Raw genomic sequence first — 24,038 nt, forward strand, 5'->3', positions numbered from 1 at the left:
CACAGGCTGAGAAAAACATTATAGGCACAGAAACAAATCGGAAAGAATAGCATAGGCTTTCAAATTATATATCAGATTTCATACCACGGCATGAAAAAAGCCACGTTTTGCCAATAGAGAACACCAAACAGTGTTCCAAACATGGCTGAACAGCTGATACCTGATCTGGATACAACGTTAAATATGCACAACTGGTCAGCAGCGTTCATTTTCTTTGCTAGCATGCGGCAAGTGAAATTGGTTCTCATCTAAGTGTTTGAGCAGCAGTTCCCAATTTCACAGAGCCGCTTATGGAATATGGAAACATTGCAGGCGGAATTCCTGGTGATCTGACCCCTCAGGAGGGTTCTTCTTATTTTGTCAACCAGAAATTCTTTGAACTTTTGCATGAGATACTTTCAGAAACAATTATTATTATTAAAACTGTTCTATTATTATTTAAAAACTTCATTTTCAGTTTTTTAGATATTCTGTTGTAAGGTTCACCATTTTAACCACTTACTCCGTTTAAAAAAAAAAAAAAAAAAGTATTTTTATTCTTACGGGGTTGAACCACATGAGCTCTCCTTTAGAGGATTGGGTACTCTCATGATGCGTTTCAGTGAAGGGATTTACACCCCACCTCTTTTTGCAAACAGCAGCTGCCGCTGGTAAATATATTGACCATGTTGCCATACAGCCTTGCCGTCAGCCTGGCCAGGTTATCCCAGGCTACTCATATTCTGCAGTAAGAATAGAACATTCTCACATTTTCTATTTGTATTGTATTTTTAACAGGTTAACACTGGCTGAATACCATGAACAGGAGGAAATCTTTAAACTTCGGCTAGGTCATCTCAAAAAGGTAAATAAGGTATCCACTAGTATTATGCAGTGCCATTCTCACTTGACCTTTGTTTGTGACACCCCCCTCACCTCCGTGTCTTCACAACTACTTGAGTTACTCTAATTAGTATTTTTCCTGCATTCACCTATACCCTTATCTCATGACGTTGGTGCTTTTCCACCATTCCCCCCTCTCTTTGACCCTCTGCTCTTTGTTTGTGATGCTTTTCTCCCATACTAATTGATGTATAATGCAGTTCTGTACTTCAGTGTAGTGTTGTTGGATTTCCTGCAGACCTTTCATCGCAAGTGATAACTTAGTAAAATGTGAAGGGTATTACAAAACTGTTGTCTGACTAGTGACAGATCTGGAGACAACGTGTGTATTATGACAGATAGGTTTATTAATGTCCATGCATAGATTCAACCTTATGGCTACCCCCTGATCCTGAGTCATTTCCTTACACTTTTGTTCTTCATAGTTGGGGCTGCCGCTATGATGCACTTAAGTTTGTTAGCTGTTAACCGTGCTTGTTTGATGTCTCCAGTACCAAACGCCAGTGCTTTAAATTCAACTCAAAATTTGTACCCAGAATAAAAATATATTGCAGATAGGCAGCTGGCAAATTTTGGTTAATTCTTTAAAATGTGACTGGAGCACCGTGCGGCCCAAATGAAAGCAATTTAAATTGAAACAGACCAAACAGTGTTGAAAAAGCTGTTTTGCATCTATCTGAGCTCCTAAAAGGAACTTGCCAGTATCATTTGTGAAATCTAAGGTGCTAATGTATTGGGCCGAACCCAGTCTCTGAATAAGATCCATCCACTCTGGGCATAGGATATGCATCAAACGTGGATGCCACCTTAACTCAATGAAACTCGATGCAAAAACAGGTGATTCTACTCCCCATGCCTCAGGCTAGATCTGAAAACTTCATCAGTACCTTTGCATGCCAGTATGTGGCGCTGTCCAGCTCTGCACTGATGCCGTTTGTAGGAAAGTACCCTTTTTCTTGGCATGGTTACCTCTATTTTCCGCCTGTTTGACTGTGTCAACTGGGTTCCTGCTATCCAGGACCCCAGTAGTTGTGCTCGCTCCTCTAAATTGTACCCTTTTCTTCCCACAATTGGCATTCTGGTCCCCCCATGTATATGGTACCTAGGTACCCAGGGCATTGGGGTTCCAGGTGATCCCTATAGGCTGAAGCAGTTATTCTCCCACCCTTTAGGGAGCCCATGCAAAGGGTTCTGCAGGCCTGCCATTGCAGCCTTCGTGAAACGGGTGCATGCACTCGTTTTCACTACAGGTCACTGCACTGTCGTTGTAAGTCACCCCTATGGTAGGCCCTCTCCAGAGGGCAGGGTGCAAGTACATATGTGTGAGTGCACACTTGCACTAGCAGAGGTGCGTCCACAAACTCCAGATCAATTTTCCTGGACTTTGTGAGTGTGGGGACGCCATTTTACCCATGTACTGGACATAGGTTACTACCTCTGTCTAGCTACATAATGGTAACTCCGAACCTGGGCATGTTTGGTATCGAACCTGGGCATGTTTGGTATCGAACCTGGGCATGTTTGGTATCAAACATGCCAGAATCATACCCCAATTCTGTTGCAGGTATTGGAAGTATGATTCCATGCACTCTGGGGGCTCCTTAGAGGACCCCCAACATTGGTGCCATTAGTCTTACAGGGTTTTCCGGGCAGCCCAGCTGCTGCCACCCCTCAGATGGGTTTCTGCTGGCCTGCTGCTTGATCTGTTCAAGCCCAGGAAGGCAGAACAAAGAATTTCCTTTGGGAGCAAGAAGTAACACCCTTCGGAAATAGGTGTGACTGACTTCGGAGGGGTGGTCTCCCCAAGCCACTGTTTGCTTTGAATGGCACATTTGGTGCCCTCCGTGCATAAACCTGTCCACACCGTTTCAGGGACCCCCAGTCCCTGCTCTGGCGCGAAACTGGACAATGGAAAGGGGAGTGACCACTTCGCTGTCCATCACCACGCTAGGGGTGGTGCCCAGTGCTCCTCCAGAGGGTCCTTGGGTTCTGCCATTTTGTTTCCAAGGTTGGCAGGGAACTCAGGGAGCATCTTAGTGGCCAGGCAGGTGATGTTGGAGCCCCCTCCTGATAGATGCTTACTTGGTTAGGTGACCAATCCCCCTTTCAGGGCTATTTAGGGTCTCTCTCTTGGGTGGGTCCTCAGATTCGGCTTGCAAGATTCCAGCATGACTCCTCTGCAACCTCTGCTTTGACTTCTGGCCTCTGGAACTGCAACTGGAACCTCAAGAACCCGACAAGCTGCTTCCAAGTAGAAAGGACTTTTAAGCAACATTGTTTCCAGGGCTCCTGCCAACTTTACAACATTTTCATAGCCGTTCATCCTCAAAAGACTGCAACTCTTCAGCTGCACAAGAAGAAGAAGGGATCTCCCGTGGAGTGAAGGAGTCACTTTCCTCCAACCGCAGGCACCTACAACAAGCGACGACTGGCTGCGTGGATTCCCTCTCCTGCTGAGCTGCGTAGATCCTGCATCACGGGTGGTGGTCCGGAGTAGTCCTCTTGGTCCTTTCTACCAGCTGTCCAGCTTTGGTGGAAGAAAACCTTTGCCTGACCACACAGGAACCCCGTGCACTGCATCTCTTGCAGCTTCCAAGGCTTGTTCGCATCTCCTCCAACGTGCAGCTCAGGCCCCCAGCACTCCATCCTGCAAAGCACAGCCTGCAGTGTGGTTCTCCTGCGGCGTGGGATCTTCTTTTGTCGTGCTGCGTGGGCTTCTTCCGCGACTCCTGTGTCCCCGTCCTGTGGGTGTGGACTGCCTGCGGCGCTGCGGGTCCCCTCCATGGTTGATTCCTACTGGGCCTCTCTGGTCCCCGGCAGCACCTCTTTTCCACTAACCATGAGTTTGCCTTTGCCAAGGCTTGTTGGTGGAATTCCTGCACCAACACCCATCTGTTATTTTCCTTCCAGTTGAGGGCTTCATCTGTATCCATCAGGAACTCCTCTCCGGCTCCAGGGCTGAGTGCTGACCTGTTCATCACCGTCGAACAACTGCTGCATCCACAGCTGGGTGGGTAATAGCCTCTACTCCTCCTGGACTCCACTGTAACTCTTGGACTTGGTCTCCTCTCACCACGGGTCTTTTTTTTCAGGAATGCACCGCTGCTTTTCTTGCAGTCTTCTCTGGGTGTCTTTTTCTTCTTTTCCTCCTTTTGGGTGGTTTGGGGAAACTCCAGTGTTTTACTCCTGCATTCCTAGTCGCAGGGGGGTACTGTGTTACTTACCTTTGTGGTTTTCTGATACCCTCAGCTCCCCTCTGCACATTTTACTTACCTAGGTGGGGGTACCTTGTTCGCATTCTATTTTTTTTAGTATATGGTTTGTGCTCCACATTGGGTCACTATTGGTTATTGATATTTGCACTGTTTTCTAACCTTTTCCTTGCCTGTTTCTGATTACTAGTGTATATATTTAGTGTATTGCGTACCTCCTAAGGGTGGGTTACCTGTCTAGTATTTTGTGGTGATCTGTTCCAAAAATAAAGTACCTTTATTTTTGTACAACTGAGTGTTTTCTTTTATGTGTGGAAGTGCTGCGTGACTACAGTGGTATTGCATGTGCTTTGCATGTCTCCTAAATAAGCCTTGGCTGCTCATCCACAGCTATCTCTAAAGAGCCTGGTTTGTAGTCACTGCCTACACTTCACTAAGAGGGGATACCTGGAATAAGGTGTAAGTACCATAGGTACCAACCACACACCAGGCCAGCTTCCTACACCGTTGCTCTCAGTCTTGTTTCTGGAGTCTCTCTTCGACTTTAGAGACTATCCTGCAACTGGTTCCAGCACAACCCGAGTTTCTGGGTCCATCTTTCACTCCGCAACAGATTAAAGAGTTAACATAGCCATGCTCCGCCTCTTCGGATCTTTGCCGACTCCCTCTGGTGCACCTTCAGGACCCAGGAGCCAAAAGGACTTCAACCTGGAGTACTGCCAGCAGGTTCGCCCTTGGCACCAGTTAATCTCTGTGAGCCTGTCATAAAGCCTCTGTCTTGGGTCCAGACCATGCCTCCGGTGCCATGGCCCAAACCAGTTCCCAGGACTTACATGCCAGTACCAAATCCATCGACACTGGGTGAGGAGATCCCCATTGGACTCTGACTCTGAGTCAGTGCTGGGTTGACCTCGGCCTAAGCTGCGCCGGTAACAGTTGAGACCCCACTTCCTCCACATGATGTGTGCCTCCACAAAGGAGTAGTAAATAAGAAAATGGGATAAACCTAATAACCCTTGGAACCTGGTTTTACAACTGGAAACAGTGGCTCCATCAGAAGAAGCATTTGTCATCCTAAGCTTCTATGGCAAGATACCCACTGTTAAATTATAGTGCAATCACACTGACTTATTATTTACTGCATTAATATAAAAACAAATTTATAAGACAAAAAAGTGGTAGCTGCTCAAAAAACGGCACAGCGAAAGTGAGGAGTGATACAAAGTGCAAATGTCTGCTAGTGTTTCTTGAAACGACTAACAATTTTATGTCATTGGTGACAGACCAGTGCAATAATTTATTGTAGCGGACTTTAATTTGAAGTTCATTGTATGACACTGCAGTGAACTTAGCATCTCCAGTCATCGTTTTGACCCTTCCAATAACCCAGCGGGTCTTCAGGGAAAAGGGGAGCAACCTGTTGAAGAAAGCATCAAGAAAACAGTTTAACTGCTAGCAGCTTGCAAAACAAATTTGTTTGGTGAAGGAGGGCAACTCTGCATAGATCTTGCTTTCTTCACTTGATAGGACCTCTGAGGTATACAACAAATGGGGGAATCTGTGCACATAAATGAGGACACCTATGTAAGACGATCATGCAATTATCTACCAGTGCTATAGTGCAAATTCAAACGCTACTTCAGTTGTGCGTCTTGTTCACCCAAACAGACCAAAGCAACTATGCATCAGTGTGCCTCATTGTATCAAAACGACAGGCATCAGTACTTATACCCCTGTACTATCATGTTAAGAAAAGGCTGACCCTTTTCTATGGAACATATCAAACATGACAAAAGGTCGCTGACAATCCTTACTTCAGTCTAATCTCATTAAAGGCCATAGCGTAATACCACCAGGAATTCACCTCTCAATGTGACCAAGCAATGTGCACAAGATACAAGAAGTAGTGAAAAACACCAGTCTGCTTCAAAAAAGTTAACAAAGGGTGTAAAGATTCCTGCTTATTATGTTCTTGCCTAGAAAGGAGAAGAAAAAGCTCACCAGTCTCGTAGAAATAATTTCTAAAGAAAAATAGCTTGCTCATGCGTTAACGTGGAGGGCACATTGTAGGAAAGTGCCCCTTTTGGCATGGTTACCCCACTCCCCACTATTTGCCCGATATCTGATGCTAACTTGACTGTGTGCTGGGATCCAGCTAACCAAGCCCCAGCGCCTGTGTTTTTTTCCTAAACTGTAGCATTGCTTTCACAGTAGCAATCCTCTGGTCACTCAGCCAGGTCCCTTGTAAAAGGTAACAGTGGTACCAAGGGCCCTGTGGCCAGGGAACACCAGGAGGAGTGTCCACCCCAGCTGGAATCACCTCTAGGGTGCCCAGAGCTGAGGTGAACCCCTCCTGGCAGAATTTTCCGCCTCGTTTTGGTGAATGTTAGCCAATAGGGTTAGGAATGTGCCCTTCCTCCCTAAAGGGAGTAGACACAGGAAGGGTGTTGCCACCCTCAGGGCCAATAGCCATTGGCTACTGCCTTCTGACCTCTGTAACATTCCTAAATCTAATATTTAGGGGCACCCCTGAACCCTGCTCATCAGATTCCTGGTGACCTGAAAGAAGGACGAAGAGCTGCTCCAGCAGAGAAGACTCCTGACTACAACTGACTTGGCCCCAACCCTACTGGCCCGTCTGCAGCTTCAAGAATCCTGCTACAAAAAGACGATGTATCCTGTAGGGCCAGCGACCTTTACAAACCCCCAGAGGACTGTCTGCCTACCCATGGACCAAGATCTCCTAAAGACAGCGGCCACGTCCACAAAGAATTCTCCAAGAAGGACTCCAGACCCTCCCGGATCCATGAGTCCTGCCCACTCTGCACCCAACGCCCATGGCCTGAGTCCAGGTCCCCAGGCGATTATGACCTCGAGTCCACTCTGGGTTCAACCCTCCTGACCAACATGACGATGCCTGCAGCCTAATTCAGAGGACCGCCCACAAGCAACAGAATCCAGTGAATATTTCTCGATGCCTAAAGGTACCCCGGCACACCCGCAGCCCCCTGGCCTGGGGGACCCCAACTGATGGTCCTGAAACGCTCAGTGGGCTATCTGCTTACCTGTCCAGCCGCTGGTCTTCTTCAGCCAACACCCTGGACCAAGCCTGCAGCATCTTTGTGACCCCTGGGGTTCCTCCATTGATAAGCATTGGGCGCCTGACTTTGTGTTTGCACCCTGCACCCGGCCGCCCCTGTGTTGTTGAGGGTGTGAGTTTTTCGCTGACCTATAAAACTACTTACCTGCAACAGAGATCCTTTTGGTTCTCGAAATAAAGTAACAAAGTATATTTTTTGATACATAAACATTGGCATGGAGATAGTCATTGAGTATGTGCCTCATTTCTTGACTGTGTGTGTACAACAAATGCTTAGCACTACCCTCTGATAAGCCTAAATGCTCGACCACACTACCACAAAAGAGAGCATTAGTATTATCTACTTGAACCTCTGTTAACCCTCTGTGGATCCACTTGACTCTTCTTAGACTATACCTTACTTTGGTATAGTATATACAGAGCCAGCTTCCTACACAGGTGTACTTGCACAAGCTAGAGCCAAAGTTTTCAGATGCAGATGGTCAGGAGCGTTTCAGCTGCGCATGCATATTATGCAAAATTGTCACTTTAGTGCATGCAAGCATATCACGCGCTCTGCCAGACTGCGAGTGAGACAGATCTGGTGACCATAAATAACCTCGTCCAAGAAATCCCTCTAAGTGAAAACATTTCCCTCTAACTAAAAGCATTTAGAATGGCTAATGGGCTAAGTGAAACAATGTAAAAGGTAAAGAGGGCACAAAAACTGAAGAAGTGATGATTGATAATTCTACCAGACACGCACTAAAGTCTACAATGGCTTTGAGACAACCAGATACACTGGCAAAAGACTGGGAAATGAGGCAAAGGGCACATTTTGAAAGTTTTGTTTCTTAGATTCACTCCTTTGTCAGAATAGGGTACATTATTCTACAGTGAGGAGCATATAGAAAAACGTTTTAAAAGCTCATCCGCTTCCTAGGCTATGGTTATGTATAGGGTGACTGAAGTTGTTGACCTTCAGGTCCTCACCTTGGAGGTGAATTCATATGTGTTGACAGAAGTCCTCCAGCTGGGACAGACCTCTTCTGAGACTCTTCTACTTTTTAGTGAGACACTAACTGATACCTTATTGGGAGTCGAGGCCAATCTTTTTTCTGGCACTCCAGTCAACAGGCAGCTAGTGAGACTCCGTCGCCTTAGTGGTGCAGGCCTCCACCTCCAACACTTTTTCGAGTACATACCCCAATAGGGAGTTGAAATGTTTGGGAAGCAAGTTTTCTTCCACTAGCCCGGCTTTCCATTCAGTTAATGCCAGCAAGCTCCTGGCACGCTACTCTCACGCCCTTTTGGACTTGGTGACTCATTTCATCTTTGGTGTCGCTGAAGCTCTCCAACCTGCCTTACCCAGGCCATGCAGCACGGACATGATGCAGGACGGTCATGATGCAGCCAAGTTCCCAAACCACCTTGGCTTGGATATCACTGATTCCATCGGGCAAGCCATTTGCATCAGTGTTGTCATTCACCGCTGCTATTATTTGGTGACGTTCAGTCTTCCCTTATGGACATGTCCTTTGACGGGACTCGCCTATTTGGGGATAAGGCAGATTCCGCTTCAGAACGATTTAAAGTAAGCAGAGCTAGGACAGGCTCTCTTGGTTTATCTGCCCTGCATCTGTAGCATTACCATTCCTTTTGTGGATTTGGTTGAGCTGTCTCGTACTGCCAGCCTCAGCAGGGAATCCAGCAGTTTTGAAGTCGAGGCAGGGGTGCCTGCCTCCCACAGGTTGAACCCCTATCAAGCCCCATCTGCTAAACCCCTTCAGCATGCTTTTAGGGAAGCACAGGCACCTTGTGGGAGGAAGATACAATTTTTCCCGTACACGTAAGCTACAATTTCAGGCAGGTCAGTTCTACAAAATGTTCATAGGGGATATGCCTTACTCTTCCTCTCTGCGTTCTCCTCCTCCCCTACCACTCAGCTGTCCCTTCAAAGACAGATGGAGGGCCATCTCTCCATTTTGTGGCGGGAAGTGTGAGCCCTTATGGTCAAAAGGGCTGTAGAGGGAGTGCCAGGTCCAAAAGTAGGACGTGGTTGTTATTCCCTCTATGTCCTAGTGCCCAAGAAGAATGGGGGCCTTCAGCCTATTCTAGACCTCCACCCTCTCACAGTAGAAATTCATTATGCTCACCCTAGCCCAGGTCTTATCTGCTTCATCCCTGGAGATTGGATGATGGTGTTGAATCTTGAAGGATGCCTGTTTCCATATACCTGTTCTGCTGGCGTTACCTACAGTTTATGGTAGGACAGGAGCCTTTTCAGTTCTCTGCACTCCCATTTGGTCTCACCAGCACCCCTCTGGTGTTTACGAAAGTGATGGCAGTGATTAGAGCTCATCTTCGGGGGTCAGAGGTTTCAGTCTTCCCCTAACTTGATGACTGGCTGTTGAAAACAGCCTTTCCCAAGGCAGTCAGCTACATCCAGACTACCTCCAGCAAACCTCAGGTAATCTTTGTAGTCCACTATCAACGCGCCAAAGTCACACTGACTCCTTCTCAGATATCTGAACCATTCTGGACACGGTTCGGTTTCGTGCTTTTACCCCAGGAAAAAGAATTTAGGACTTTCAGGCTATGATCCAGATCTTTCAACCTCAGTTCTGGATTTCAGTGAGGTCGACCCTGAGGCTGCTGGGACTGATGGCCTTCTGCATCCTGCTGGTCCTGCACACTAGGTGGAATATGTGGACTGTGCAGTGGAATCTAAAGTCCTAGTGTGCCCAACATCAAAGATATCTCTCTAACATTATTCTGATTTAGGAGACTGCACAAGATCTGCAGTGGTGGTAAATGGACCATGATTGGGTCTGTCTCCCTTCCCCACCTAGAGCTGACAGTGGAGAGCGATGCATCACTTCTCGGTTGGGTCGCCATCTGGGAAAGGTGAAGCTCAGAGGCCTTTGGTCTCCAACGTAGTCCTGACTCCATAATCAACCTTCTGGCGCAGGGAGCTCTCCGCTTGGTGCTGAAAACCTTCATTCAATCTGTCAAGGGGAGGCTGGTACAGGTGCTTACGGGCAGCGCCACCTCTATGATGTACAGGAACAAACAAGGAAGAGTGGGAAATGGATCCTGTGCCAGGAGTCTCTGTGCTGCTGGAAATGTTTGGAATCCCAAGGAATCTACCTGCTGTGGAACCACCTGGCAGTCTGCTAGATTGCCAGGTCGGACAAAATCAGCCATCAGCGCCTAGCAGATCACAAGTGGCCATTGCATCCAGAGGTGGCGGAAGGTCTCCTATGCGAATGATGAGAACCTTAGCTCAGTAACTTCACCATCACCTTGCTGGTATTCTGTGCTTCGCGTCACCCCTCCAAGGAGAGACTTCGTAAGTTGGACCCCAGGAGAGGGCTGAGCTTTTTATATAGATCGTACCAAAAAACAGTGTCGACGATCAGCTGTTTGTGGGTGGATTACTGTAGACCGAAAAAAGGCAAGGCTGTGCGAGAGAGTGCTATCTTCCTCTGGACCATGCTATGCATTACGATCTACCACACATTGGCTAAAAAACAGCCACCAGAAGGACTACGTGCTCATTCTACCAGGGCCAATTTGCTACCACTGTTTTGGTATGGGGAGTCCCTGTCCTGGACATTTGCTAGGAGGCTACAGGGGCCTCCCTCCATGCATTCAGGAAGCACCTTTTTCTGGACGGTCTGGTTTGCTGAGAAGGGCATTTTTCCCACTCTGTCTGGCACGACTCTCTGGTTTGAGTACATGCAAAGACCCATCTCCTAAATAGGCAATTTCTCAAATAAATACTGCTTTAATATCTATTGAAATGGTGAGAAATCTGCAAGTAGAGGAATATGTTACTTACATTTGGTAATAAACTTTCAGGTAGGGACTGTATCTAGCCTCAAATTCCTCACTGGCCCTCCTTTCTTCCCCATTTTGTGACTGGACTGTATCCATTAATATGATTCCAAGTCTAGGAATGTGCACACTGGTCCCACTAAATTGCTTTTGGGGCTCTGTGTAAGGAAACGCCTCTTTTCATATGGTCACCCCCAAGTTTTTCGACTGATACTGCTGGTTTTTCAACTGAGAGTGCACTGAGACCTGCTAGTCAGACCTCAGTGCCAGTGTTCTGACGCTAAAGTGTATGTTGTATGGGCTGCACGCTATAGGAAGGTGGCTCTGTATATAGTTTATCAAAGTGAGATATAATGTGCACAGAGTCCAGGGGTTACCCAGTGGCTTAACTGAGGGTAAAGTAGAATATCGACAGTACTTTGTTTGAAATAGGTAAGTAATACAGTTGAATTATTGGCAATAATCTGTTTTAAAAAAGGACACAGTGCAATTTTCAGAAACAGTCCCTGGGGGGGAAGAAATGTTAGGTCATTTAACAGGTAAGTACAACACTTACAGTTTCAGTCTCTGGGTTTTAGGAAGTCCACTGGTTGGGGTTCAAGTTATCCCCAAACACCCACCACCAGCAACACAAGGCCGGTCAGGTGCAGAGGTCAAAGTTGAGCAAATTTAACGTGAGCTACTATGGAGACAGGGTTCTTGGAATCAGGCTTGTGGCTCAGGGGGCAGACCAGGGAGGATTAGAAGAGCACTGAAGGGGCCACAAGTAGGCACCAGACACACACCCTCAGTGGCACAGGGGCGGCCGGGTGCAAACAGGGTGTTGGGTTTTCAATGCTGGTCTATGAGGAGACCCCGGGGGTCACTCAGTGGCTGCAGGCAAGGTCCGGGGGTTGTCTCAGGCACACCACAAGTTGGACAGGGAGGGCCTTATGCTGAATGTAGATGCACCGGGGGTCTGGTTCTCCAAGGCCTGGGGGCTGCGGGTGCAGTGTGTCTTCAGGAATCGTATATCTTCGTCCGGAGCTTTGCAGTCAGGGGGGGTCCTCAAGACTCCCTCTGCAGACATCGTTGTGGAGAAGTAAACCCAGGGTGGGCACTTGCTCGCAATCTCCTGGGGACCCTCTCTTGCCAGGTGGACCACCTTGACACATGCCTTGGGCATCAGGTGCACAGGGGTCCAGACTCACGCATCCAGAGTGAGGTGGAAGTCCTTGGTTGTAGGTTTTCTTAGACACAGCCACTGTCCTCAGGAGTTTATGGTCCTATTAGGTGCAGGGCAGTCCTCTGGAGTTGGCAGATGTCAATGGTCCCGCTGGACGGGTCGCTGGTCTTTGGCAGGTTCTTTGAAGCAGGAGACAGGCTGGTAGGGCTGGGGCCAAAGCAGTTGTCGTCTTCCTTCTTCTCTGCTGGGGGATTCAGCTTAGCAGTCCTTCTTCTTCTTGTTAGGTCGCCAGGAATCTGGTGAGCTGTGTTAAGGGAGGCCCTTAAATCCTAGATTTAGGGGTGTTTTAGGGGTCAGAGGGCAGCAGCCAATGGCTGCAGTCCCTGAGGATAACCCTCCTTGTGCCCACTCCCTTGGGGGGGCACAAACCTAGTCCTATTGGTCCCTGTCTTCCAAACCAAGATGGAGGATTCAGCAGGGAGGAGGTCACCTCAACTCTGGACTCCTTAGGGGTGGTCCTGGCTGGGGTGGTCACTCCTCCTTCTTTGCCATAATTTTCCCGTCTGACTTTCTGCCAAAAGCGGGGCTTTGCCCGGGGGGTGGCGGACATCTCCACTACCTGGAGTGCCCTGGGGAACTATAATCTGAGGCTTGAGCCTTTGAGGCTCACTGCTAGGTGTTACAGTTCCTGTAAGGGGGAGGTGTGAAGCACCTCCACCCAGGACAGGCTTTGTTTCTGACCCTAGAGTGCACAAAGGGCACTCCAGTGGTCAGAAACGTATCTGAAAGTGGCAGGCTGGCACAGACCGGTCAGTCCTACACTAGCAGTTGGGCTAACATACAGGGGGCATCTCTAAGATGCCCCTGTGTGCATTTTTCAATAAATCCCACACTGGCATCAGTGTGGGTTTATTGTGCTGAGGAGTTTGATATCAAACTTCCCAGTATTCAGTGAAGCCATTATGGAGCTGTGGAGGTCGGAATGGCAAACTCCCAGACCGTATTCTCAATATGGCTCCACTGCACTTACAATGTCTAAAGATGTACTTAGACACTGTAGGGGCATATTGCTCATGCAGCTTTGCCCTCACCTGTGGTATAGTGCACCCTGCCTTAGGGCTGTAAGGCCTGCTAGAGGGGTGACTTACCTATGCCACAGGCAGTGATTTGTGGGCATGGCACCCTGAGACTTTGTCTTTTTCTCCTCTCCAGCACACACAAGCTGCAAGGCAGTGTTTATGTGCTTGGTTAGGGGCCCCCTAGGGTGGCATAATACATGCTACAGCCTTTAGAGACCTTCCCTGGCCACAGGGCCCTTGGTACCATAGGTACCTTTTACAAGGGACTTAATTGTGTGCCGGGGTTGTGCCAATTGTGGAAAAAAGGTACAGTTTTAGGGAAAGAACACTGGGCCTGGGGCCTGGTTAGCAGGATCCCAGCCCTCTTTCAATCAAAGTTGGCATCAACACTGGGCAAAATGTGTGTGGGGGGGTAACCATGCCAACCGTGGCCCTTTCCTACACACGCAATTAGAAATGGCTAACTTACCTGTAAGTCCCTAGCATACACTAACTTGCTACTCAGGGAATGTAGGTTACAGGGGTGACCCAGGGCTTGTAGTACTGGTTGTGCTACCCTGGATGCCTTCCTTGTAAAATGTCCCCCATTCCACCTTTGCAGACTGGTAGAGTATTCGTGCACTGCTAGCCCAACTTTGCCATTGAAACAATGTCAAAGTCAGTGCTTCCCCTGTACATCTGTTAAAAGGTTATGAACTGGCAGGCCTTCCGAGTCCTGAGAGCAGGGTACAACAAATGTTGAAGGTGGGTCATGTATTTTACATGTCCTGACAGTGAACATGCAAAACTACTGTCGCCCGATTGACGAATAGAGGATTACATGCTGACTCCTCAGCTGTGCTAACTCCTATATGGTGCAACCAAAGTGGGTACTCTGGGATATAAAACCGCTCATTACATTAGGCATGACTGGTATCTCAAGTCAAAAGAGATGTGCCATTGACTCACAGAAAGGAGAACAGAGTAATTGCAGGCCACAGAGGAGTTACCTCCTTACTGCAGGAAGCCACTTCGGTGTTAGCACCAAAAGGCAAGCTTTAAAGTAGAAGCCACCTTTGAAGGGCAGATGTTTAACACCCAGGAGTAGGGATGACCCATTCTTTCGGCATGTAAATCAAAAAGGTACACTGTTCCACAAGAGAAAACAAAGATCCACTAGGCACTTCTAACGATAGAAGCAAGAGCCCTCACTCATCCATTGCATGTCATGCTTCATCATAGGGCTAGCTCATCCTCAGACTGGTGCGTCAATGCCTGACGGGCCTTGCAAGGGGGCTCTTTGCCTGCAAGCTTAATTTGTAGTGTGTGCCGTGGTTAAAGCATGTAGGGATAAATTTAAACCTACAGTTGAAAAGGAGTTGGAGAAAGAAACGCTAACATTGTCTATAGAACCTCAAAAACCTATATTTTATTGATCGTAAGGGGTCTCGTTCAAGGATAAAAACACAAGGGAGTGAGATGGAGATAATGTTCCACCACTCTCCCAAAACACTGAAGGGTGATAGAAGAGTTTTCCTTCAACTACTAGTAAAGGTCAACATGTTTCACGCTTAAAAAGTCTGTGCGGATCAAGTGGCGTTTCATCAGGACCAATGAAATGAACATCTCCTAAGGTACACTACATTCCAAACTGTGTTAAGGGGATATGTGTAAGAAGTTCTGAATTTAACTTACTCAAAGAGCTATGCATCTAACAGTTTAGATAGATAAGGACCTGTGGAAACAAAACAAAAAGAGCAGACCAACAAGTGTATGGTAAGATCAAATACACATATAATATTGGACACACAAAGTGTTGTGACATTCGATGATGACATGCTGCCATGCTTGGTGGAAAGGCAAACTAAAGGTAACAACTGCTTACCCTCCTCTATTAGAGGCGGGGCTCCATGGGAACATGTGTACCAAAGGACTGTTGTCGCTTCTACATAAATACAAAAAGTATATTAATATCACTACTGGTGAAATACAGGGTAGGGGTATGCCTCCCGGAGTAGCTGTGTGATACTAATTCAATATCACTACTAATAAACGTATTTGAATATGAGAGGAACCGTGTAACTTAGACAGGCAAAATATGTAAACCACAGAGGTGACTCAGTGCCTTATGTCTGCCCACCTTCAGTGTCACTGTCACAGAAATATAGAACAATATACAGGCCAAGAAAAGAGGGTGGCATAATACTAAATACTGACACAGCCTCATTGATAGTGAAACAGTATCCAATAAAATGTGGATAAAGTAACGCACTATACTATTCTCTCTGACTCTTGCATACCTCAAACAAATATGTGTACATAAAGATCAGTGTCTAATGATCGTGAGGAAAACAGCAGAAACTCACTGGGAGCATCGGTACTTAGTTAGATGCGAAGGTCCATGTACGGTGACCTACACTGTGGCCACATTCTGGAAAGTAAAAGGTGAAGGCGGCTGGTAGGTCAAATAGTAAGGGTACTGCACAGGCTGCAATCAGCTGTGGACCCCACGTCATGTGAGCAGGTATCATGGCAATGAAGTCCCGCCCTCTGGGTAAAAAAAAATAAACAAAGGACCAGTAGCCCGTCTCAGAATACAGACGGGAAGAAACAAACAACGGACATTGTGTTGTATAAAAACATATCTTAGCAACAAAACACCGTCCTCAGTACAAAATAAAAATAAAGTTCGGACCAGTAATATGTCTCGGCATTCAGACGAAAAAACTAATACAAGTCAAAACGTTGCAAAAAAAATAAAAAGATCGTATTGCCAGATGGTTTCAAAATAAGATCGTATTGCAAGATCGTAGATGTAGAGACAGTCCAATTAGCATATTAATATTGGTCCTAGCGGAGAGTCAAAATGGGAGAGAGAAGGAGGTGGGAAAAAGACAAAAAGGACATATGAGAATGAGCTGAATAGTTTGCTCAGGCATACATATATATATATATATATATAATGACAGCACAATAAGGGCACCAAATAACATGTTGTAAGTGACACCATAAAGGTAAATTTTGTGACCGGCACAGGAATACTTGGTGGTCTTAATAGTCACTATCGTGAGCTAGTAGAATCTATATGGCCACCACCGTTTAATAAAGAAACTTCACTGTGGTAATCCTATGCTATATTCCAATACAGTACCAGAGCCTGAGTACCGGAGTGGAGAGGGAACCCATCAAGTGTTAGGAAGGAAACTCATCTATGGAATATCATCGTTAAGTCCGTAGACGTGGGTCCCAAGTTTGAACACCCAACGTTGTTCTCTTTCTAGTCGAGTTTTGGAATCATTCACTACGTGATTGGGTGTTTCCAGAACTACCCACCACATATCATTAGGAGTGTGGTTTTTGTCAAGATAGTGGACACTTAGTTTGGTAGTAGATCATCCACATCTAATGTTACTACAGTGTTCATTAATCCTAACCTTCACTGGTCTTGTGGTCATTCCAATGTAAGGTAGATGACAGGGGCACGTAATCATGTAAATGCAATTATGAGTATTGCAATTAGTGTGTTTCAAAAGGCGCCATCTGCCTATAGGTTCCAAATCAATTGCATCAACCCTTTTGGTCAGTGAACATACATTACAACTACCACACGGATGGTGACTTAATACTGGTGGGAGTTGCCACAGTATCGCCCAACTAGGTTCTGAGCGGACAGTCATAGAGCTGGTATGCACTACCAAATCCTTTATATTTCTTGTCCTCTTAAAGGCAAACAAAGGTTTGGGTATTGACACCCCACCACTTCTGAGTATAGGCCATTGGTTGTTTATAAGCTTTTTTTATGGTGTTTGACAAAGGGGTGTAAGTGGAAACGCAAGTTAATCGGGTGTCTGGGTTCTTGGGTTCACTTCTCAATAATGCCTCTCTGTGATTGTTGCGTGCCCGTTTGCGAGACGTGTTAATTATCTGGCGTGGATAGTGTCGCTCATTCAACCTTAATGAGAGGTCATCAACTTGTGCTTCAAAAGTGGAAATGTTACTGCAATTACAGCGTAGCTGTAGGAATTGACCAATACAGTAAATTATTCCATAGGGCCTGTGGATGGTGACTTTCATATAGCAGTAGACTATTACAATCTGTTGTCTTCTGATAGGTACAGATCTCCAGTTTGCCCTGGTTAATGGTGATCATGAGGTCTAGAAAGGAAATCCTGGTCACTGAAGCGGCCGAAGTGAACCTTAAGAAGGGATCCAGCCCGTTAATCCAGGCCGTATAAGAATCAACCTGCTATGTCTGACCCTGCCAAATGATCAAGATATCGTATATATATTGACCCCATAGTCTGATATTATCAACAAACGGATTGGAGTTATTAAGTGTAAATAGTTGTTCAAAATGATACATATAAAGGCAGGCCAAGCAGGGCGCAAAGATGCTAACCGTAGATGTCCTACATATCTGGTGATAGAGCTGTTTTTTGATCCATAAGAAATTTTCAGTCAGGGCTAGAGACTCACATTGCATAATAAAGTCAATTGTTGTTGGGAAGTCCACGTGCTGCTAGACAGAGCATCTTGAACCACCTGTAATGTTGCTTCTTGAGGAATGTTAGTGTACAAAGCTTCCACGTCAAGGCTTATCAGGGCATTCACTTGTTCAGTGGCATTGATAGAATTAATGAGAATGAAGACATCTTTGGTGTCTTTCAAAAACGTAGAAGCCTCGCATACAATAGTTTGGAGGAAGTGGTCACAGAAGGTGAGAAGGGTTCCAAGACAGATCCTATTCCTGAGACAATAAGGTGTCCTGGTGGGGGCAGTCTACCCTTGTGGATCTTAGCGAGGCAGTAAAAGTGAGGAGTACGAGGATTGTAAGTCTCCAAAAATTCGGCTTCTACTTCATTAATCACAGTACGAATTTGGAGTTGTAATCTCTCAGTGGGATCTCGTTTAATAGGGGCATAGTAGGTGGAATCACTCTAGAGACGTAAGCATTCCTGTCTATATTCATGAGAATCAAGGACAACAATGGCTCCTCCCTTGTCTGCCGGTTTAATTGCAATGGGTCAAGTGCCAGTGTCTTGATCATCTCGTTTACTTGAAGGAATGTTGACAAAATTATGTTTTGTGCGTAGTTTACTCAAATCTGTTAGGACTGCCTTTTCAAATGCGAGAAGCTTGCAGGCCATTGCTGAAGTAGGAGGAATGAAAGAAGATGGATTTCTGAGTCCAGAATCCTCCCTCCGTGACCAACAGGTTTGTCCGTAAAGAAAAAGTGTAGGCGGATTTTTCTAAAAAAAAAAAATTGGGAGAGCTCGCAGTTAAGACCAAAGGAATCTTCCTTAGGGGTAGGCACAACGCCTAGCCCTTTATTGAGAGCACGGACTTCATCTGTCAAAAGTTGTCTAGAAGACAGGTTGACAACTAAGTTCTCATTGGCTGGTTCCTGCCTTGGCTCCTGGTAACCATTTGTAGTTCTTCTTTTGCCCAGTGTACATTCTGTCCTCTTCTCCTCTGCCCCGGCCTAATAAAGGCACATAAGGCATCATCGGGCTTGGTTGATGGAGCTGATAGGGAGGTTGCCATGTTAATGTACAGGAAACTGAGGTAGATTGTAGTAGGGTTGTGGTACACCCTCGTCAGTGCTCCACCCGTCCGAAGAGGAGCTGCTACTATAAGTATGTGGTTTCCTGTTGGAGGAGGCAGACTCCTCATAGGAACGTGATTGTGTGTCGCCCTCATAGTCATCTTTGATGTAGGGCTATACCTTTTCTTTACTGAATTTGGTAATGTCTTTTTGCAATTTGATAATTTTCTGTAGGAATACAGGATGGCACAAGGTGCAGCAAGAGTAAGTATGACCAAACTGGTTTTCTTAGGGGCATGTACCCCTGAGGTTGAATTGCTTGACGACTGCTTGTTCCGTGGAGGTAACTGTTTCTAAGAATCTTTCTTGACCCCCTGACTAGCTCCCTGCCGGAGTTGGTTTGCCCAAATATTTCTGCCTGATTGCATTAACACTTACTCTTGTTTCCTTGGAAAAGTTTCTAAGTGTCAAATTTGTTGAACTTGGCAAGGCTTCTTTGCGTTTGAGTGAAAATGCTTCGATTTAATATTACTTGTAAAAGCCATGTCTCTTAAACCCCTCCATTTTTTGTTGTGGTGTCTAAATTCTAATAAAAATATAGTCTATTTTTATAAATTTGGTTTCTGATATCTTAAGTGTCATGTCGATCTCTTCTGCAGTTGTTTTGGTCCTGTTTACATGCTTTACACCAGTTTCCTCTGTTGTAAGCCTTGCTGCTCAGTGCCACATCTGCCTCAGATTGAGCTAAGGGTTTGACAGGCAAAACCTACTGGTCTTAAAGGGGTTGGTAGGTGTATTATGTATTACACAGTGAGGTCGCATAACCACACCTTATAATACACCTCATTTCCTCAGTATCAGGGGGTGCGGACACTATCTGACAGAGACTTCTACTTGCAGATTCCTTGCATTTTGTTTACCCCAGGTGTTGGACTGATACTGGAGATTTTCATGAGCAGTACCTCTGCATACCATTAGGTGGCATTGATCGACTGTGTCCATCGTTCACGTCATCTGTAGGAAAATGGCCCTTCTTAGAATTGCCCCCCACTTTTTGCCTGATATTGATGCTTACTTGACAGAATGTGCTGGGACCCTGCTAACCAGGCCCCAGCACCAGTGTTTTATCACTAAAAATGTACCATTGTTTCCACAATTGGCGCACCCCTGGCACACAGATAAGTCCCTTGTAAAAGGTACCAGTGGTATCAAGGGCCCTGTGACCAGGGAAGGTCCCTAAGTGCTACAGCATGTGTTGTGCCACACTAAGGGACCCATCACCTAACACATGCACTTTGCCATTGCAGATTGTGTGTGTTGGTGGAGAGAAAAAGGCAAAATCGACATGGCATCCCCCTCAGGGTCTCATGAACACAAAACACTGCCTGTGGCATAGGTAAGTCACCCCTCTGGCAGGCGTTAAAGCCCTAAGGTAGGGTGCACCACACCACAGGTGAGGGCATAGCTGCATGAGCAATATGCCCCTACAGTGTCTAAGCCCATTCTTAGACATTGTAAGTACAGTGTGGCCATATTAAGTATATGGTCTGGGAGTTTGTCAGAATGAACTCCTCAGTTCCATAATGGCTACACTGATTACTGGGAAGTTTGGTATCAAACTTCTCAGAATAATAAACCCACACTGATGCCAGTGTTGGATTTATTCAAAAAGGCACACAGATGGCATCTTAGAGATAACCCCTGTATTTTACCCAATCCTTCAGTGCAGCACTGACTGGTCTGTGCCAGCCTGCCACTGAGACGAGTTTCTGACCCCCTGAGAGCCTTTGTGCTTTCTGAGGCCAGAAACAAAGCCTGCACTGGGTGGAGGTGCTTCACACCTCCCCCCTGCAAGAACTGTAACACTTAGCGGTGAGCCTCAAAAGCTCAGGCTTTGTGTTACAATGCCCCAGGGCACTCAGCTAGTGGAGATGCCCATCCCCTGGACAAAGACCCACTTTTGGCAACAAGTCCAGAGGGATAATTAGGAAAAACAAGGAGGAGTCCCCACCTCAGCCAGAACCACCCCTAAGGTGTCCAGAGCTGAAGTCACCCCCTCCTTGCAGAATCCTCCATCTTGGCTTGGGGGATCAGGGCCAATAGGGTTAGGAATGTGCTCCCCTCCCCAAAGGGAGTGAACACAATGAGGGTGTAGCCACCCTCAGGGACTGTAGCCATTGGCTAATGCCTCGTGACCCTAACACACCCCTAAATGTAGTATTTAGGGGTGACCCTGAACCCAGCTCTTCAGATTCCTGAGGACCTCAAGAAAGGAGGACTGCTGAGCTGAAAACCCCACAGAGAAGAGAAGGAGACAACAACTGACTCGGGCCCCAGCCCTACCGGCCCGTCTCCTGCTTCAAAAAGCTGCTAGAAAAGAAGCAACGCTTTCTGCAGGACCAACGACCCCTGAAAAGCCTCCAGGGGACTGCCTGCTTCACAGAGGACCAAGAAACTCCAGTGGACAGCAAATCTGCCCAAAGAAAACACCAAGAACCCATCTTTAAAGAGACTCTCACCTCACTCCAGAAGCGTGAGTCCAACTACTCTGCACCCGACGCCCCCGGCCCGTGTCCAGAGAAACCAACTATCCAGAGAAGACCTCCAGGCTACTCCGACAACGTGTCCACCCTGGGCTGACCTCTCTGTACCCCCACGACACCACCTGCAGAGGTATCCCCGAGGACCCCCCCTGCCGCAACTGCCCGGGACGAAGATATCTGACGTCTGGAGAAGCAATGCACCTGCAGCCCCCAGGCCCGTGAGAAACCGACCATAGGTGCAGCAATGACCAGCAGGCGTCCCTCACTCTTGCCCAGTCGGTGGCTTGCTCAAGAGGCCCCCCTGTGCTCTGCCTGCAGCGCCTAAGTGACCCCCGGGTCTCTCCATAGTTCTATTGAGAACCCGACGCCCTTTTGGCACACTGCACCTGGCTGCCCCCGTGCCGCTGAGAGTGTGGTTTTTGTGCCTACTTGGGGCCTCTCCAATACTTCTCCAAGCCCCCCTGGTCTGCCCTCCGACAACGCGGGTACTTACCTGCAGGCCGATTGGAACCGGAGTACCCCCTGTCTCCACAGACGCCCACGTTATTTTGGCTCCTGTTTGACCTCTGCACCTGACTGGCCCTATATTGCTTGGGCTGGGTTTTGGGGTTGCCTTGAACCCCCCGTGGTGGGCTACCTATGCCCTGGAGACTGAACCTGTAAGTGTGGTATTTACCTAAAAAAAACTGTACTTTACTTACCTCCCCCAGGAACTGTTGACAATCGCAGTGTCCACTTTTAAAATAGTTTTTTGCCATTTTAAAGAAAACTGAGTACAATATTGAATCTATTCAAAGTCCCAAGTATTATTATGCAAAGTACCTTTCAGTTGATGTACTTACCTGCTAAATGAACCTTGTGGTTCTAGAAATAAATTAACGAAAGAATATTTTTCTATATTAAAGCCTATTGGCATGGAGGTAAGTTATTGAGTGTGTGTTTTCACTTATTGCTTGTGTGTGTACAACAAATGCTTAACACTATCCTCTGATAAGCCCAACTGCTCGACCACTACCACAAATAGAGCATCAGTATTATCTATTATTGCCTCTGTCAAGCCCCTGGGGAACCCCTGGACTCTGTGCACACTATATCTCACTTTGATATATTATATACAGAGCCAGCTTCCTACATCATCCGTGCCAGTTCCCAAATATATGCGCCATCCCGACGTGCTGATTTCCGTTCTTTTCTTTCCATGACATCAAGTGCTGATCTGAAGAGAGCTACCCCTCAGTCAATTTTTGATGAGCTTTTTTGTCTTTGTGACAAAGATTTCAAGTGTTCTGCTCCTGGTGTGTCGAGGATGTCATCTAGAAAGACCAACTTCAAGCCCTGTAGATCCTGTCATCAGGCAATGTCGGTGATGGATCTGCACGTTGTGTGTCTTTGGTGCGTAGAGTGCAACCACAACCCATAGGTCTTAGTGTCAGGGCATGCATCTGAAGGCAGCGGTTATGCTGTGGTGGTGAGAAGAGTGGCTGAGGTCCTGGAACTTAAACTGCCTTCAGTGGCTGTCAAGACTATCCTTCCGATAGAGGTGCTACAGCTGGCAGCTTCCACCTACAAACCCAGCACAGGAGCTTCTGCGGACAGGACGATTGCTTGCCACCAGCTCCAGGCGACCCCTGTTTCCTGATGCAACACCCCATCCCTGAGAGCTTGGTGGTTGAAGCCTCTACCTTCCAGGGCACGTGACCTTAGGCACCCCTGGATAAGGAATCCAAAAGTTGGACTCACTACATGCGGGATGCAACTTCCTCGTGGATCAGGTGGTCAGCGGTCTGGCAAGTCTCACATCCCAACCCCTTCTGCAACAGCCGCTAAACTGCTAAAGTCTGACTCTGCCCACCACTGCCAGTTAGCAGCAGGATTTGCTATCACCTGCTCTGCTGGCAATCCATCACATCAGACAGGTGGATTTTGCAAATAATCTGAAGGGGCTGCTCCCTCCCCTTCAAGCACATGCAGTTGTTGAGGAAGTTACAACCTGCTACAGAAAGGAGCCATAGAAAAGATTCCAAAAGAGTGGAGTCCTACTCTGGACAGCTCGGTCTCTTTCTAAGAAAACAACCTTTCTGGTTGGGGATGCTCCAAGAGTTATTACTACTCCTAATGAGGAACAAATACATGGCATCATTAGATCTCCAGGGTGCTTATTTCCAATTTGCAACTCGCTGACTACACAGCAAGCATCTGTACTATTCAAGGTAGCTGTTTGTCTCTACCAATATAGAGTTCTTCCTCTTGACATAAGTTCTGCATCCAGGTATCTTCACCAAATGCATGACACCAGCTGCAGCCCACCTTCAGCGTCTAGGACATCAGGGCTATCTACCCTTTTTTTAAGTGACTGGATGATCAAAGGAAGATCTATATCCTCTATAAAAAAGCTCAATATCAGCCTCTATCAGACTTCAAGTCGCTAGGTCTCTAAATCAATTAAATCAAAACTTTCCTTACGCCATCTCAAAGTATCCACTTCTTAGGCGCAATAATAGACACCAGGAAAATAAAAATATGTTCGTTGACAGATGAATAGGTCTAGCTTTGCTAGAAAGGCAGTTACTGAAGCAAATATAAATTAAAGTATGTCTACTGGAATATTTTCTAGGTATTATGCCCTCATATGTAGTAATAATACTGTTCTGCAGACTGCATGCAAATCCTATCGAGAAGGAATTGGAAGAGCAGTGGGTTCAGATTTTGGGCTC

The 24,038-nt window shown here is 46.8% G+C and overlaps 1 protein-coding gene across 3 annotated transcripts in view; it reads left to right on the plus strand.

Annotated features, from left to right (window-relative positions):
• The window catches only part of TLK2 (tousled like kinase 2), a 948,113-nt gene that overhangs the window by 509,272 nt on the left and 414,803 nt on the right, over positions 1-24,038 (plus strand). For all 3 annotated transcript variants that reach the window (XM_069237985.1, XM_069237987.1, XM_069237986.1), the window contains one exon: positions 778-844. In XM_069237985.1, coding sequence (XP_069094086.1) covers positions 778-844 — 67 coding nt within the window. The remainder of the gene's footprint in view (positions 1-777; positions 845-24,038) is intronic.

The sequence above is a fragment of the Pleurodeles waltl genome, chromosome 6 (genome assembly GCF_031143425.1).
Source record: "Pleurodeles waltl isolate 20211129_DDA chromosome 6, aPleWal1.hap1.20221129, whole genome shotgun sequence".
Taxonomy (NCBI): domain Eukaryota; kingdom Metazoa; phylum Chordata; class Amphibia; order Caudata; family Salamandridae; genus Pleurodeles; species Pleurodeles waltl.